Source organism: Euprymna scolopes, chromosome 19 (assembly GCF_053919585.1).
Source record: "Euprymna scolopes isolate OS-2025 chromosome 19, ASM5391958v1, whole genome shotgun sequence".
Classification (NCBI taxonomy): domain Eukaryota; kingdom Metazoa; phylum Mollusca; class Cephalopoda; order Sepiida; family Sepiolidae; genus Euprymna; species Euprymna scolopes.
Genome location: NC_136500.1, coordinates 22180565 through 22198265, shown reverse-complemented (window position 1 = coordinate 22198265; position 17701 = coordinate 22180565). Strand labels below are relative to the sequence as shown.

General features: G+C 31.4%; 1 protein-coding gene across 50 annotated transcripts in view; it reads left to right on the top strand.

Moving 5' to 3' along the window:
• Positions 1 to 17701, top strand: part of LOC145303484 (uncharacterized) — a 578993-nt gene that overhangs the window by 301226 nt on the left and 260066 nt on the right. For all 50 annotated transcript variants that reach the window (XM_080144904.1, XM_080144905.1, XM_080144871.1 and 47 more), the window contains 10 exons: positions 590 to 616; positions 2676 to 2702; positions 3300 to 3335; positions 3641 to 3664; positions 3810 to 4373; positions 6905 to 6931; positions 12920 to 12946; positions 13241 to 13276; positions 13664 to 13687; positions 13855 to 14418. In XM_080144904.1, the coding sequence (XP_080001030.1) occupies positions 590 to 616; positions 2676 to 2702; positions 3300 to 3335; positions 3641 to 3664; positions 3810 to 4373; positions 6905 to 6931; positions 12920 to 12946; positions 13241 to 13276; positions 13664 to 13687; positions 13855 to 14418 (1356 nt within the window). The remainder of the gene's footprint in view (positions 1 to 589; positions 617 to 2675; positions 2703 to 3299; positions 3336 to 3640; positions 3665 to 3809; positions 4374 to 6904; positions 6932 to 12919; positions 12947 to 13240; positions 13277 to 13663; positions 13688 to 13854; positions 14419 to 17701) is intronic.

The window sequence follows — 17701 nt, the reverse complement described above, 5'->3', positions numbered from 1 at the left end:
AAATAGAAATGGAATCATGTCGTCTTTTCTACGGCGGCAATTTTATCGTTCCATCCAGTACATCGTTTTTATAACATCTTTTAACAACACTACTACGCAGGATCAATACTAAGTACGAATATATATATATATATATATATATATGTGTGTGTGTGTGTGTGTGTGTTTGTGTGTGTGTATGTGTGTGTGTGTGTCTAATAGTTATCTATGTACACATGTTTCGCCATACTGCAGCTCATCAGCATGCTGTTTTTATATTTATTTGTTTACTATTATTATTAAGTAATATATATTTATTTGGTTCCAAAGATATGGGTGATCTTTCTAGAGGAAAACTACTTCCTTGACCTCTTAGGAAGGAGACGCTGATATCAAATATATAATATCATTAAAAAGTCAGTAATGAAAAAAAAATCAACATGTGTGTGCGTGTGTGTGTGTGTGTCTACAATCTCATAGAATGTATAATAGGTATTTACAAAAAAAAACATGGAATTACAAGAAAAAATTTCTATTATATGCCTTATTTGAAAAATAGTTAAATACTTGTTTCGTTTGCTAATCTCAAATTTGTTCTCGTTTTTTACAGACAATGAAAGAAAATGGAAATTAAGAGGTTTGTAATTTTTTATGTTTTTAATTTCGCATTGTTACATACACTTAATAGAATTAATACACTGAAATACAGGCTAGAAAATAAAATAAGTACCCTTCGTTTTTGCTTTAACATTATATACAACATAACAACTAGGGTACACGTTATTTATCGTCACTTCATAGTTATATTGTCGTGAGAGATGTTATTGCTCTACAACAAAATTTTATCATAGAATAAATCATTTATTTTCCCTCAGAAAAAATTTAATATTTCAATTATCACCGATTATATCAAACACTACATAAAACTGTTTGTATTTTTTAAAATATAACATAAAAATAGATATTTCTTGAAATCTCTTCAATAGAAAGAATATTATTCACGAGTAAAAATCTTATAGTAAAAACATTTTAAAAGGGAAAAAACAAATCTAAATGACATAATAATCGTAATGAACTAATAACTAGAATATTTCTGATGTAGATTTAATCATTAAATATTCAGTATTCATTACAACATTGCAAGTGCATATAAAATATAAACAAACTTGAATAAGTGTGTGTGTGCGTGTGTGTGTGTGTGTGTGTTTGTGTGTGTGTGTGTGTGTGTGTGTGTTTCATTAAACAACAATTCCCGTTTCTTTTCCTATCCATCCTTTCAATTTGGTGGGCCAGTGATCTAATGTTCTGCTTGAGTGTTAGTCGCCATATCCGCAAACATTTTCGACTCTCATAAGTTTTCGTCAAGCACGCGATGAGTTACAAATTTACAATTGGTAAATCTATTGAGAAAATCGATTGAAATCGTTTCAAAAGCATTTAAGAACATCCTCTCGTCTTCAATATCAAGTCTGATTGATGGTGGGTTTCTTTACCTGAATATGTAAGGCTTCGATGATGGGAAGGCACAGGCTGTCATTTTAGACAACAAGAATGCAACTATATTTTATTAATGTTTCTGAAATTATTTTGAATGTTACATTTGTTACTAAATAAATGTTTGGTTGTTTTTGTTTTACGGCATATCAACCCTTTTCAGGTTATTTAATACCGAATTTCATGTCGGTTTCTATTTAACCCATAGTTGGGACCCTAACAGGTACTATCATTCCGGGTCAGGGTGGACCTGGGAGCAATGGTAATTAAAGGGTTGCTCCACACTCCCCAAAGCCCACAAGCTGGAGCCTCACCACTGGATATAGTTTAAGGTCATATCCAGGACCCCCATTGAGGGACTTTTACCCTCTGCAGGGGGGGGGGGGCAGTCGGCGTATTCCAATGCCCGACCAACAAGGCCCTAAAGGAGAGGATAACTTTCAAAAATATCGTCGAAAAAAGTGACTCCCTCCTGTAGAAAAGTGCCTAGTTGAAGGGGGAGATATTAATGTTTTTTGCCAATTTTTCGATATTTGTCGTATGCTGGGGCCTCACCACTGGATATAGTTTAAGGTCATATCCAGGACCGTTAATAAATGGAGCTGTTAGGAGAAGACAAATGACATGTAAGCCGTCGAGAAATACTAATTCTATTCATGCCAATATATGCATTGTTCTTAGAAACACATGCTCCTATTGGCATCTGAGGTCATATACGGTTTCACTTGCTTTTAGTAATTTGTTATCGACGTCGGGTTATCACATATTATTTAGTCGTTTTCGATATTTTGTAATAAATGATAAATCGCAGTTCAGAGTTTTTATCTGTGAGAGAAATGTGTTTATATACAATATTTTTTAAATTATTTTTTCAACTTTACAATTATGATACCTTTATATATATATATATATATATATATATATATATATATATATATATATATATATATATATATATATAGATAGATAGATAGATAGATATAAAATAAATTCCACAGCCAATATATATATATAATAAATTCCACAGCCAAACAAAGTCGCAGCTCACAAGAGCCATGACAGTCAACGAACCGAATATATATATATATATATATATATATATATATATATATATATATATATATATATATATATTCATGTATAATTATTATTAGAAATCCATAAGCATATCCGGTTTAAACATATTCCTCCTTTATTTACAGGTTACAAAGGGCGTTTGGAATATATGAGTGAGTTTTTTTGTTTTATTCGACTTTTAAATTTGGTCTGTCAATCCTAAAATTGATCTACTAATCTTAAATTTTATCTATCAACTTTAAGATTCAAATAGCGATATTATTGATAAATGTATAGATTAAATGAACGCATTTTAAAATAATCATTCCGATTTATAACAGTTTATCTTCTTATTTTCTAAATAATTTCATATGACTATTGTATTGTTTTTGTATCGTTTCTGTGAATATATAAGAAAACAGCTAAAGTAATAAAATATTTCAAGAAAACTGTTCACGATAAATCGTAGTGTTAAATTCTGTTGTCAAATTAGAAGAAATGTGGTTATTGTTACCTTTTGAATTACGTTTATGATTTGTTCTTTTATTTTGTTTTAATCTCATCTTTGGCACCACTTTTGTACATTCAGGCAATTCCAATAAGTTTGATGCCAGCTGTTAGCCCTTTTGCGATTATATTTTCTGCCAGAATGTCATTAATGCAAACTAAACCTAGAATCTTATTTTTCACATAACATTTTTTTGAAAACAGATTGTTATACTTATTTTGAAGGATACAAATAATTATTATTTTGCACATTTTACTTACAGGAAATGAAGTGACTTACAAAAGGTATAGAGGAAAAGGTATGTAATGTTTGGACTCTATATCTATATTATCAAAATAAATATCAATCATTTTTGATGACAGCACATTGATTACCAATAATTGTCTATATAAAAATCAATAATCAATTCAAAATATTGATTTTGGAATGACGTGTCACCTTTATAAGTAAATACGACTCAAATCTCAATTCTATTACCGATTTCAGTTATTTGAACTGATATCATTTTGAATGTAAATTTTTTTTCTCCTAATTATAAAAATAACGTTTTTGTTAAAACTTCTTAGCGCTATTTCTAATTCTTATTTCCCTTTCAATTTACAGTTCATAAAGAAATTAGACTTCGAGGTGAGCAGCATTTTTGGATTAATTTTCTAATTTTCATTATCACTTATTCCTTCTACACGTGGAATTAATTTTCAATCGATTTATTTTGTCAACTTTTATCAATTATGCAATCCTGCAACGCTATTTTCTTCTATTCTCCTCATAGGTTATGACACAGCACGACTGGACATCATGTTTGTGATTGACACATCCACTTATCTTGGATTGAAAAACTTCAGAAGAGTGAAACACTTTGTAAAGAACGTTGTCAGGTATTTCCGTATTGCACCAAGGCATGTGAGAGTTGGTGCTCTCACCTACAGCACTTCGGTAAGAAATGACTTCAACTTGAAAACCTACAAGAATCTTCATGAAGTTCTACGAGCCATTGATAGAATTCCATATATCAGAGGACAAGATTACACCAATCGTGCATTGGCATATCTCAGAAAATACTCATTCACTCTAAAACGTGGAGCCAGGCGTCATGTAGTCAACGTTGCAATCGTCATCACTAACGGCAGATCAAAGAATCTTCTATGGACCACAAGACAAGCTGACTATTTGAAACGAAAGGATGTCAAAGTATTTGTTGTGGCCATCGGAAAAGTATACATGCTCGGTGTTGAAAGAATAGCCAGCGTCCCATACACCTGGTTTGTTGTCAGAGTACCAAACTACAGGGTACTTGAAAGATATGCATGGGCATTGATATACAGACTATATTGGAGTGAGTATATTTTCTTATTACTTTTTGAAAAATAATTTTTTACAATTTACTTATTATTTAACGGAGTATTTGACAAAACTCACGTTTGTTGTTCATGTATTATATATTTAACCAACATATAACTTTGGTCTTTTCATATATCTTAACCTTTTCTTAAATTTTTGATATTTGCTAATTTTTTATTTTTTTTTTACCTTTTCACATATGTCTGACTTTTTTTTTTTATATTTATGTCTTTCATATATTTCTGACGTTTTTGACATGTCTAACCTTTCAATATATCTCAGCTCTTTTATATACCTTTGACCTTTTTATACATCTCTGACCTTTTCTTATATCTCTGACCTCTCAAAATGTCCATGACCTTTTCATAAATTTATAACCTTTTATTCATTTTCACATATTTCTGGCCGTTTCAATATATCCATGATCTTTCCACATTTTTCTGACCTTTTATACCCTTCCAAATATCTCTGACCTTTATATGTTTTCTAAATATTACTGACCCTTTCATGTATATCTGACCTTTTATACCTTTTCTAAATATCACCGACCTGTTCACCTATTTCTGACATTTTATACCTTTTCAAAATATCTCTGCCTCTGATACATTTTAACATATCTCTGATCTTTTCATGAAAGATGGTACAAAGAAAGATCATTTTATTACATATACGGCATAATTAACGATGACACACCGTTCCCATTAGATCACCGAAGTTAAGCAACATTGAGCCTGGTCAGTACTAAAAATGGGTGACCATTTGGGAATTCCAGGTGTTGTACACTCGTGAACAAAAAAAAAATGGGTCATGATTAAAATTGGAACAAAAAAAATGGGCCACGATTGAAATTGGAAAGAAAACAATTTTTAAAATTTTTATCGCTTGTTTGCTAATAATTAGCTGTAATTTAGTATTTTTCAGATTATTAGTATTAAAGATGAGTCCAGGAAAAGTAAGACGACATCTTGACGAAAAAATTAAAAACCGAATTGCAGGATTACGACAGGCAAATTTGACTTACAAGCAGATTTTCGACATTTTGAAAGAAGAAAAGGTGGCAACATCTCTTTCAGCTGTGAAGAGAATTGGGCGAACGTTCGAAATTGGAGGCACAGTGAGCAGGAAAGTTGGTTCTGGTCGCCCCAGAGCATCCACAATGAAGGACGATCACAGGCTTAAAATGACCGTTTTGAAGGATCGCAAAAAAACTTATGTTGACCATAGCAAACAATTCGAAACAGCAAAAGGAAATTCTTTTTCTTGAGTGACAATATCCAGAAGGATGAAGGAAATGGGATTTTCATCAAAAAGATGTGCAAAAAAACCTTTGTTAATTAAGAAGAACATCAGCGACAGAAAGACATTTGCATCATGTTATGGTACGAAAGATTCAGATTGGTTTAGAAATGTTTTCTGGTCGGACGAATCAAGATTTTGCCTTGCCAGTGATGCCCCTGAACGTTGCATCCGGAGAAAGATTTTCACCGAATTGCATAAAAACCACAGTAAAACATGGAAACGGAGGAATAATGGTATGGGGGACCTTTTCTGTTGCAGGAGTTGGGGAAATTATCAGATGTGATGCGTCAATTAATGCCAAAGAATACATTCAAATATTAGAAAGAGGTCTATTACCAAGCATCCAGAAGTTAGAAATGAACAATGACATTATTTTTCAACATGATAATGCCCCTGCACACACAGCAAAAGTCACAAAGAAGTGGCTTACTGATAATTCAATTGATGTGATGTTTTGGCCTGGCCAAAGCCCAGATTTAAACCCAATGGAAAATATTTGGGCTGTAATATCTCGTGCATTAGTTAAAAAAACTTTTTTCAACAAAGAAAAATTATGGGAAGCAGTACAAAGAGAATGGAATAACATCTCCTCTTCACAGTGCTCCAAGTTGGTTGAGAGCATGATAAAAAGAATTGATCTTTTAAAAAGATCTAAGGGCAATTCCATTCCATACTAAGTTTTTATTAAAGTAAATATCTTGCTCTTTATATTTTTTACTCATTTTCGTTTATTATTTAATTGCATTTTGTGTAATGCAGCTTTTTGTGCAATAAATTGTAAATTTCTTTCCTGGCCCATTTTTTTTGTTCATGAGTGTATATGCTTTCCTCTTCTCAGCATAGTTTCCAGTCGTCCTGAAATTTCATCCCTTGCCTCACAATTACATACTCAGCTATCTTTACAGCCGTGTCCATTGTCTTTCGAGACTAAACGGAAGCATCGATCGAATTATTACATAAGAAAATATAAATGCCATTATTTAAAAAATACAATTCTTCATGTATTCCTAATGTGATATGTTGAAATTTTCTGTTCAATTCGTTTTGTTATTAATTAATTTGTTATTTTGTACGAAATCAATAAAATTTCATTTGTGTGTGTGTGTGTGTGTGTGTGTGTGTGTGTGTGTGTGTGTGTGTGTGTGTGTGTGTGTGTGTGTGTGTGTGTGTATTGTTTGGAATCTGCAAACATTCAGATTATTAATTTAACTTTTTCTGTGTGTACAGATAATGACAGAAAATGGAACTTATGGGGTAAGTCATGTTTTAAACTTAATATTGAATTACTACCGGTATCTGTGAAAACTCTTCAGCGGGCTCTATCACATGTAATGTATTGATGTTGGTATTCTATGGATGTTCAGCGTAAATGGAGACGCCCTGATATTATTGTAGCTCTTTTATTAAAACTGCAAAAGTATTTATCTAAGCTAAGAGGGACGCCCGACTTAGCCCGGTCATAAAATATGCTTAAATATGATACTTTAATGTATACAAATTTCACATATATACTCTATATATAGAGTCAATTTTTTATTGATTCTTATATATTATAAAGTTATGATTTCAAAAATAAAAAATATATATCCATATGATTTGGGTGCATCAGCTTGAATTGAAACCAAAACTTATGAAGAATATATATATATATATATATATATATATATATATATATATATATATATATATATATATATATATATATATATATATTGTTTTAACAAAAACCAAGACATTAAAGAATGGGTTCATACCAACAAATAATGTATTTCCTCGTTAGTTACAATTGTTTCAAGACTATTCGGACAAATTCAAACATTATGTCGTTTGAAAATTTTCACAAGAACAGCCTTATTGAATAAAAAACACTTTAACAATAAAACATTATGGAAACCATTTCCTTTATAAGGAAAAGAAAACAAGCGAAAATATTTTACCTATGTCTCATCCTTGCAAAGTATTTTTTTTATTTTTGCGAGGGTGCGATATATATATATATATATATATATATATATATATATATATATATATATATATATATATATAACATGAGCTCCATTAACTATAATCGAAACCTAAACCAAAACTTATGAAGAATTCTTGGTAAAAGTATTCATAAAAAAATTAAATCACTTGAGTGCCATCAGCTATAATTGAAACCGAAGCCAAAACTTATGAAGAATTCTTGGTAAAATTATTTATTACAAGAAATGGAAGTACATAACAATTAAACGACCCGGATGTAAGGGTAATACAGAAAATAACACACACGCTATCGTATTAATATATAGATGAGAAAATAAATGGTCTCTACGAGAAATAACAATAATGATGAAAAATTTCAATAGATTCTTACACTTTAAACAAATGTTTTTATTCCTTTATTAAATTCTTGTAACAATGTTCATTCGAAACATCTTTATATAAATCGATCCACAATGGAATCGACTCTCCTTTTACCTATACATATTATTATAATGGAGACAATGTGACTGTCTATAATTTAAATTTTGTCAGTACGTATGTCGCAATTCCCAAATATTTTCATTCCATTTTTTTTTTACTTTTATTCATTATTAAAACCTAAGTTCCAAAGTATCAAGAAATGTATATATTTTTTAACCGTTGGCCTTTGCTGTAATAGCCAATTCAGTGTATGTATTGATATATTTACTTGCCTCTCCACGAGGGCAGAGTTAGACACAAGATCGGTTTTTAATGTGGGGAAAGTCCAGCTCCCCCAAAAAGGGGCACTCTGGATGAAAATAAAAATAAAAAATTGTCTCAGTCATGAAGGATTTCTCCTCCACTAACCAAGAACGGAAAAACTGAAGTGCAGTATTAGAACAGATACTACACTGTGTATTTATTTGCTTCTCCATTGAGCAAATTAGGCCGTTTTTTAATGTGGAGAGATTGGGGAAATGGGGACTAGCTCCCCAGGGAGTAGGGGAGCTGGATAGTGACAATTGGTATGAAGGGTTTCCACTACATTGACCAATAACTGATTGCCACAAGGGCAATGGTCTCATATGTGGGGTTGGTATTTATTTGCTCCCCCACCGAGCAAATTAGGCACAAGGCCGATTTTTAATGTGAGGAGTGAAGTGAAAATGGGGACCAACTCCCCGGGAGTAGGGGAGATGGATAGTGACAATTGGTATGAAGGGTTTGCCCCTACATTGACCAAGGTCTTATATGTCGGGGCAACCCCACATATGGTCTTTGCTTGCAGTATCTGCCGGAACAGATACTACACTGTGATCTTAGCCCGATGGTCACAGACGTCCTCAAAAGTATGTATGTTGCTAAACTGTTTCATAGAGGTAATTATCATACTGTTTTTTTTTTTACACTGATTTTTAATAATATATATTTAGATTTATTTTAATGCATATAAAAAATATAATTTTGTAGATGAAAAAAGAAAACAAAATGAAAGCATAATCTGTATTACTTTATTTAGGTACATTTCTTAAATTGGGTTAATATTTCTATAGTACAACCAACGTCCCCATTCTATTATTTACATAAGTTGAACGAATACAATTTTAGCTCTATCAAATTCCCAAACTTATAAGAATTTACGATTATACAAGGACCTTCCCAAAAGTAAGTCCTATTTTTTTAACTTAAAAACTAAATTGTTGAAGAGCTACGAAGACAAGGTAGTACCATTAAAACGAGCGACCTTCTGTGCTAAATAATTTATTTGTCTACATAGTCACCATCTTTCTCAATGTACTTTTGCCAGCGATGAACGATGCATCGGTTGTAAAAGTTTGGAATGCGCTCTATTACTTACATCTCTGTTGTCAACCTGAAATCGACGAACCCACCCAGTAACTGTACTAACATCAACTGCATTGGCTTCGTAAACGTTCAACAGCCGCTGGCGAATGTTAGTCGGTTCAATAAAATAAATACGTATTAGATACGTTTGAAGCCAAAACAACGCATTATTACAAAATAAACAGATATTTATTTTGTTTTAAATTTATATTGAAATTTATGATATAAATTTCTGTTTATTTTGTAATAATGCGTTGTTTTGACTTCAAACGTATCTAACACGTATTTATTTTATTCAAACTGAACCAGCGTTTCTATCAAGGAACAACCCCTAACGTTAATTGGTTCAATTTTTTCTGCATGAACGAATTTAATGACGCATATCTGCTTCTGACGTACGTCCATGACAGAGGTTGCTTTCTGGAAGTCTCATACCCTGAATACTCCAACAGCGAGATGAAATTTCCTGGTCATGATTGCATAAGTTCAGTCATCATAACAATGCAATTTGGAAATCTCCTATGATCTAATCAGGCAGGATAAAAAATAGGAGGCACGTCGCTCGTATTATTGGAATCCGGAGTCAACTGAGTCATGTATTTATCATTTAAAGAAGCAATACACACTTTTACTACTTAAAGAGATACTACTACTTCTACTACTACTACTACTACTACTACTACTATTGATATTTATTGCATTGCTTTTTCCTAATTTTTAACAAAATTTATTACAATATAATTTTTCCTATTCAATTTCATTGATTTATATACATCTTATTTATAAAATTAAGTTTTTATTTAATCAAATTATTTAATCAAAAGATAATAATATCTTATTAATTATTTTACAAATTTACTGAGAATTTTGCAAACTTTACTTCTATTTTTCAAAAAAAAAAATACTCGGCAGGTGGTCCCTAATTATTCTCTTCCTTCTAAATTTGTTTTAAAAATATTTTCGATTGAAGAAATGAAGGTGGACCGAGCACCGTCACTATTCATATATATTTTTTATGATTGAATATTTTTATTATTAATATTATTAAATATTTTTTTATTCTCTGGATTCGATTACATATTTTCATATTGCAATACACATTTAAAAACATTAATGTTCATTTTAAACAGAGCAAGAAGATTTAACATACTTTCCTTTTTTAATCTTCTAAGAACAAATCATAAGATTATGTCTACTTATATATAAAAGGCACTTCGTGTGTGTGCTTGTGTATGCCTCTGTGTGTGTGAATTTGTTCTCTATGGACCCCGAAACGATTGGACCGATTATTCTTTTTATTTCATGCAAATGTACTTTATTTGCTTGGGAGTGTTTTAGATAGGTTTTGTATCGAAATACCTCTGATAAATATCGAAAATCAATAATCTAAAAAATCTAATTAAAGAAGGAACGGTCTGATTTTGACCAAGTAAACACTCTTATACAGCCTGACATTACAAGTGAAATTGAGAAGTTTTATCACCCGGCATCAATAGGAGGTTTTTGTGATAAGGTCCAGAAGCTTTTGATTTCTTTCTGAGGCTGTTTGGAGTATTTCTCCCTCATAAATTGTGTTCATCTTCCTGTGGTGTAGTTAGTGTCATTCGACAGCCACTTCCTAATCTGTCAGTTTTGTTAGTTTTTAGTTTGGTTGGTTGATGTAACCTTTTCCATGTATGCAAATTGATTATAGACAAATCGGACTCAGAGTAATTTGGCATTTTTATTTCAAACTTTTACTTTCTTATATTTGCACCATCCTGTTGGTTTGTTTTTATGGATTTAACACGTGTTTTATTTCTTTTATTCTTTCTCCATGTAAACTGTTATGTCCAATTTTTATTACAAATTAGACAGGTTTTAAAACGTTATGAACAATCTATAAACCGTGAAAGACTCCACGGTGGGAACAGATGGTAGGTGGTAATTTTTCATGGTTTTCATTGGGATGACATCTTTGTAGGAGAGTTGGGGTGTGCTTTCTATCGTATTTCCTTATGTGAGCAATGCACAACTCCTCAGTATTTTACAGTCTTACTTTAGTAGTGTTCAGATCATTTTTGTAACGTTAAGTTTGGTTCTTTTTCCAACTTTGTTAGGATTCTTCATCTAATTTCTGTCTTTCGTGGATATTAATCTTTGCACAACATTAAACATTTAAAATTATCCACGCTTAGTCCAGAAAGTTTGAAATCGTCAGTGTTTATTTACGCCTAATCCAAACGTTAAATAGTCTTCATTGCCTTTTCTTGTTAAATTTAGACATTTCCATCTTTTGTGAAACAGGGATGTTTGGGAGCTAAATAGTTCTGTTAGAAGTGTAACAGCTTCAGCAAAAGACAGGTCGCTAGTATTCACGAATCTGTTATGTTCGTCAGTCTCTATTTTGCAGGGAAATAGGGGAAGTTTTTAGAGTCTGCCCATTTGTTAATTACACTCCAAGTAGCATTTTGTGAAAAAAGCATTTTCGTTTTGAGTATTTTGACTCCTATACAACACTGTAATAATAATTCTTCAAACTTTGTGCTGTCGTTCTTCATTCTGTTGCTGATATTGGAGTAGGATTTTTTTATTCATTTTTTTTTTCTTATCGTTTTAGGAGAAGTTTTTTTAATCTTTATTGATTCCTTTGTTGATGACCAATTCTAGAAGATTAAACTTGAAGTCTTCCATGTTTCAAAAGTATTTTTACATGTATGACTATATAAATTTCAATATTGTACTGCTAATGTAATTAATAAAACCGAGCATAAAATGTTTTTCTCTAAAAAAATTAATACGCATTTCATATGCAAGTGTTTGCATTTGGACTTTAGTCAACAGTAAAATAAAGGTTTATTTTTTCTTCTAAGAGAAGAAGAATGCATTTCTTTCTTATTAAGAATTATCACAGTGATGGAATAAAATAAATTCAAAGACTTTTTCTGTGAGAGAAAATGAAGATAATTCATTTTAGTTAAAAAAAAAATTCAGCCTACTGGTTATTTTTTGAAGCCCATCAATAAAGCTTTGAGGTTGTTGAGAAATTTCGTTGTTGCTTCTCCACGTTTGTTCTTTTTTAAGGTTCTCGAATAGATAGTTTTTAAATCCTTGTTGCGTCCCTTTTAAGGTTCTTGAGTAAACTGTTTCTTAAGAATTCTCCGTCGTCAGAGTTATTGATGACAAAGTTTGAGTACCTTAATTCTCCTCGTCACCAGTGTTGCAACTCGGCAGAAACAAAATTTCATGACGAGAAAATAAAACACAATAAGTCAAGAGTGTGAGTATACATCAGTCCGATCGCTACAAGTGCAAGACTCTGCTGAGAGACAGACATGGTGTTTATAATGAGTGGAAGAGTTCATTATTATTATTATTATTATTATTATTAAGGCATCATAACACGTATATAGTTACATGCATATTTGTATAAATGTGTTATTTCTAATACCTGCCATCACTTTTTCACAGGTTATCAAGAACGTCTTGACTATATAAGTAAGTGTTCTTTTCTTTTTATTTTCATACATAAAAACAGAATCTGATTTTTTTAAAATATTTCCATGTTCAGCTTATCTTTTAGAATATTTAGTAAACAACCCCAAATAAATATTTAATTACTTATTATCAATAATCTAGCTATCCCTTCCGCTGTTACCCGGGAAGCTTTTTACTTTGCTAAATTAATCAATGTTTGCAATTCCACAACTAACTATTTACGCAATTACTTTTAGTTTTACTTATCACTATTTTAAATTCAAATATCTATTGATATGTTAAATTTCTTTGCAGGAAGAGAAGAAATGTTCTTCAAGTACAGAGTTGAAGGTATGTATAATATTGCTTATATATTTACAAAAGTAAATAAAAAACGCTATTTGGAATTTTGTTCTTGTTTAATTTAAGATTGACTTTGAAATAAAATACAATATTTATTGCCAAGTATATCCAAGATTCCTGGAATTGTATTGATAAATTTTATTCCGTTTCAAGTAATACAATCTATCTATCTATCTCTCTCTCTCTCTCTCTCTCTCTCTCTCTCTCTATATATATATATATATATATATATATATATATATATATATATATATATATATATATATATATATATTAGAGATAATATATACAAAACATGCTTGTAGTTTTTATATAATTTTGTATTTCTTTAAAATTCGCTAATACGATTTCTTTTTCTTTCTTTTATTTTTGCAGAATGGGAAAAAATTAGACTTCCAGGTTAGCTATCTTTTGTTACTTGACAGCGGCGAAAGGTTTTGCTTTGTTATTTGAATAAATTTTGTGCGCTTTCTTTAGATATTTTAAAAGCTTCTTAAATTTAACAATGATCCATTTAACGTAATTTTCTCTTAATCAAAAACGTATTTTTCTCTTATTTCAAACAGGTTATAACAAAGCCCGAATGGACATCATGTTTGTAGTTGATGCATCAACTTCTGTTGGATTGTATAACTTCATGAAGGTGAAAAGCTTTATGAAGAAGGTTGTCAAGTATTTCCATATTGCTCCAAGTCACGTGAGAGTTGGTGCAATCACCTACAGCACTTGGGCAAGAGATGACTTCAACTTGAACAGCTACAAGACTCTGCATGAAGTGCTACGAGCCATTGATAGCATTCCATATGTGAGAGGACAACAATACACCAATCGTGCATTGAGTTACATCAGAAGATATTCATTCACTCGCCGATATGGAACCAGACCACACGTGGTCAGTGTTGCAATTGTCATCACGAACGGCAGATCAGTAAATCATAAGTGGACCACAAAGCAGGCCGAACTCTTGAGACGTGATGATGTCAAAGTGTTTGTAGTGGCCGTTGGAAAAGTGTACGAACTCGGTCTGAGGAGAATATCAAGCCGACCACATTCTTGGTTTATTATCAGAGTACCCAACTACAGATTACTTGAAAGATATGCGTGGGATTTGGTCTACAGATTATATTGGAGTAAGTAAAACTTTTTTCATTGCTTTTGAAAATGATTTTTAATAATTGCATTATTCCTTTTATGTTTACTGCTCTTTATTTAGTCCTCGCTTGCATTTCTGATTTTGTAATAAATGAATTGGCCTACGAAAGGCCATTGCTTTATATATCAATATGATTATAGTATTCTATAATCATAATATAGTAGCAGGACCCGTGTACCAGCGTTACCCGGTGGAAGCAAGGCCATAATAGATTTTGACATCCACTCCTTGAAAACAAATTAAACTACCTTTTTCTTAGCTCACTGATCTCTATTTGTTTCTCATCTCTCTCTCTCTCTCTCTCTCTCTCTCTCTCTCTCTCTCTCTCTCTCTCTTTATATATATATATATATATATATATATATATATATATATATAAAGTAGTAACGTTCGTATGTATGTATGTGTGTACAACTTTCCTACAGCCCACACCACACTGATCACAACCAAACCTGGCATGATGATCGTTCCCCCACCTAAGGATAATGTAGACAATTTTTCAAGGTAAAGCTCAAAGGTCAATGTCATAGCCTATGTATATATACTCTCCTACAGCCGACACCAGTGGATCAATCATGACCAAACGTAGCATCATGATGGTCCCCCACATAGGGATGCTGCACACCATTTTCCAAGGTAAAGGTCAAGGCCATAGCTTATGTATGTATACTCTCTTACAGCCTACACGATTGCACTGATCAGGATTAAATGATTGTCTCTGACCTAGGGATGATGTACAACGTCCAAGGTTTAAGTCGGGATTTTGCTAGTTTTTTGATAGAGTAATTGACCTACAAAAGGTCATTGCATTTTATTATTTCACTATTCTTTCTGCTATTGTTTAGTTATATATTTTATACTAAACTCTTTTGCGTCCATTCACTTTTATTTTTTATTTATTTTTGAAATGGAGAAATAGTTCTAAAACGTCAGTTGATGTTCACATTCATGTAACTATAGAATTCTATGATGTGTAAAAGTGATTTATCTTTTGTGCAATTTTTGATAGTCAACCTATATATGCATATGGTTTCATTATTAATCACATATCAAGCTCGATTATGACTCACAATCATTCATATCCGTGAAAAGGTACAAGTCTGTCTTTTTAATACACCAATAATATAACGATAGGATATAAGCATTTTGGAGAAAAAAAAAACATCGCAAATGACATTATTGATCATGAAGTCTAGCCATATGGCACGCGGGAGGTACTCAACCTTCACAGTCATCAGCTGACGAGTAGAGTAAGTTGGGTTCCATGTAATATATTATTCACTGTAAATAAATCCATCTGGGGAAATTATAAGATATTTCTTCCGTGAGTGTCTTCAGTGTTTTAGATGGAGAGAATGAACTTATGAGAGAGAGAGAGAGAGAGAGAGAGAGAGACTAATATTATCTAAGCTAGATATTTTTTCTTACACTTTCCAACTTAACGAAATGAGGCAAAAAAGTAAAAGTTAGATATATATTAAAAAGTCAGAGATATATGAAAAGCTTAGAAATATATAGAAAGGTCAAAAATATATGAAAGGTTACAGATATACGGGCTGGCCCATAAGTCACTTTACATTTTAAAAATTCAATAACTTTTTTTCTATTAATATATTTTAATTTCCGGTTTCAGAATTATAAAATAGAATCTTTGAAAAAGTTTGAATATAGATAAGTTTACACAAAACAACGAGTGAGGATAATTGAATTTCACTTTGAAAATGGATGATTAATTGTTGGAATGCAAAGATCTTATATGCGCCATCTCAATGTTCAATATCCTCTTAAAAGATATGCTACTGAATTTGTTCAACCTCAGTTAGTAAACATGCTAGGGTATTGGTGGCAAACAAAATGGAGCAACTGCAAATACAGCTAGAGCAACAATGCAGTTGTTAACTGTGATGTTTCAGGATCGAAAAATCTCTTGAAATGTCGATTTTGAATGGCCTCCACGTTCATCTAATTTGACAGAACTAGTTTTGGATTTGGGGATATCTTAAAGACAAAGTGTATGCAAATAAGCCTAGAAGCATCCAAGAACTTAAGGCAAACATATGCAGGAAATTCTTTCCCTACAAATTCCGATGTTAAGAACTGTCATAAAGAATAGCTTAGAAAGAGCTCGACTTTGCAAAGCCGAGAATGGAGGCTACTTAAGAGATATTATCTTTCATAATTAAGTCAGAACAAATGTGCACACTATAAACCATGTAATAAAAAAGAATTAATTAAATACAGTCATTTAAGAAAAAGTTGTTTGATTTTCAAACTGTAAGTTTACTTATGGGTCACCCTATATAAGAAGGTCAGAGATATATGAAAAGATTACAGATAAGGTCAACGATGTATGAAATGGTTACGGTTATATGAAAAGGTCAGAGATATATGAAAAGGTCAGAGATATATGAAAATTTAAGTGATATTTAAAAAGGTCAGAAATATATTAAAAGGTCAGAGATATGTGGAAAGGTCAGAGATATGTGGAAAGGTTAGATAAATGAAAAGGTTACAGATATGTGAAAGGTCAGAAATATATTAAAACGTCAGATATTTAACAAGATCAGATATATGAAAATGTCAGAGATATATGAAAAGTTTAGAGATATATACTAAGGTCAGAGATATATGAAAAGGTCAGAGATATATGAAAAGTTTAGAGATATATAGTAAGGTCAGAGATATATGAAAAGGTCAGAGATATATGAAAAGTTTGGAGATATATATTAAGGTCAGATATATATGAAAAGTTTAGAGATATATAGTAAGGTCAGAGATATATGAAAAGTTTAGAGATATATGAAAAGGTCAGAGATATATGAAAAGTTTGGAGATATATATTAAGGTCAGATATATATGAAAGGTTTAGAGATATATAGTAAGGTCAGAGATATATGAAAAGGTCAGAGATATATGAAAAGGTCAGATATATATGAAAAGTTTAGAGATATATAGTAAGGTCAGAGATATATGAAAAGTTTAGAGATATATAGTAAGGTCAGAGATATATGAAAAGTTTAGAGATATATAGTAAGGTCAGAGATATATGAAAAGGTCAGAGATATATGAAAAGTTTAGAGATATATAGTAAGGTCAGAGATATATGAAAAGGTCAGAGATATATGAAAAGTTTAGAGATATATAGTAAGGTCAGAGATATATGAAAAGTTTAGAGATATATAGTAAGGTCAGAGATATATGAAAAGTTTAGAGATATATAGTAAGGTCAGAGATATATGAAAAGGTCAGAGATATATGAA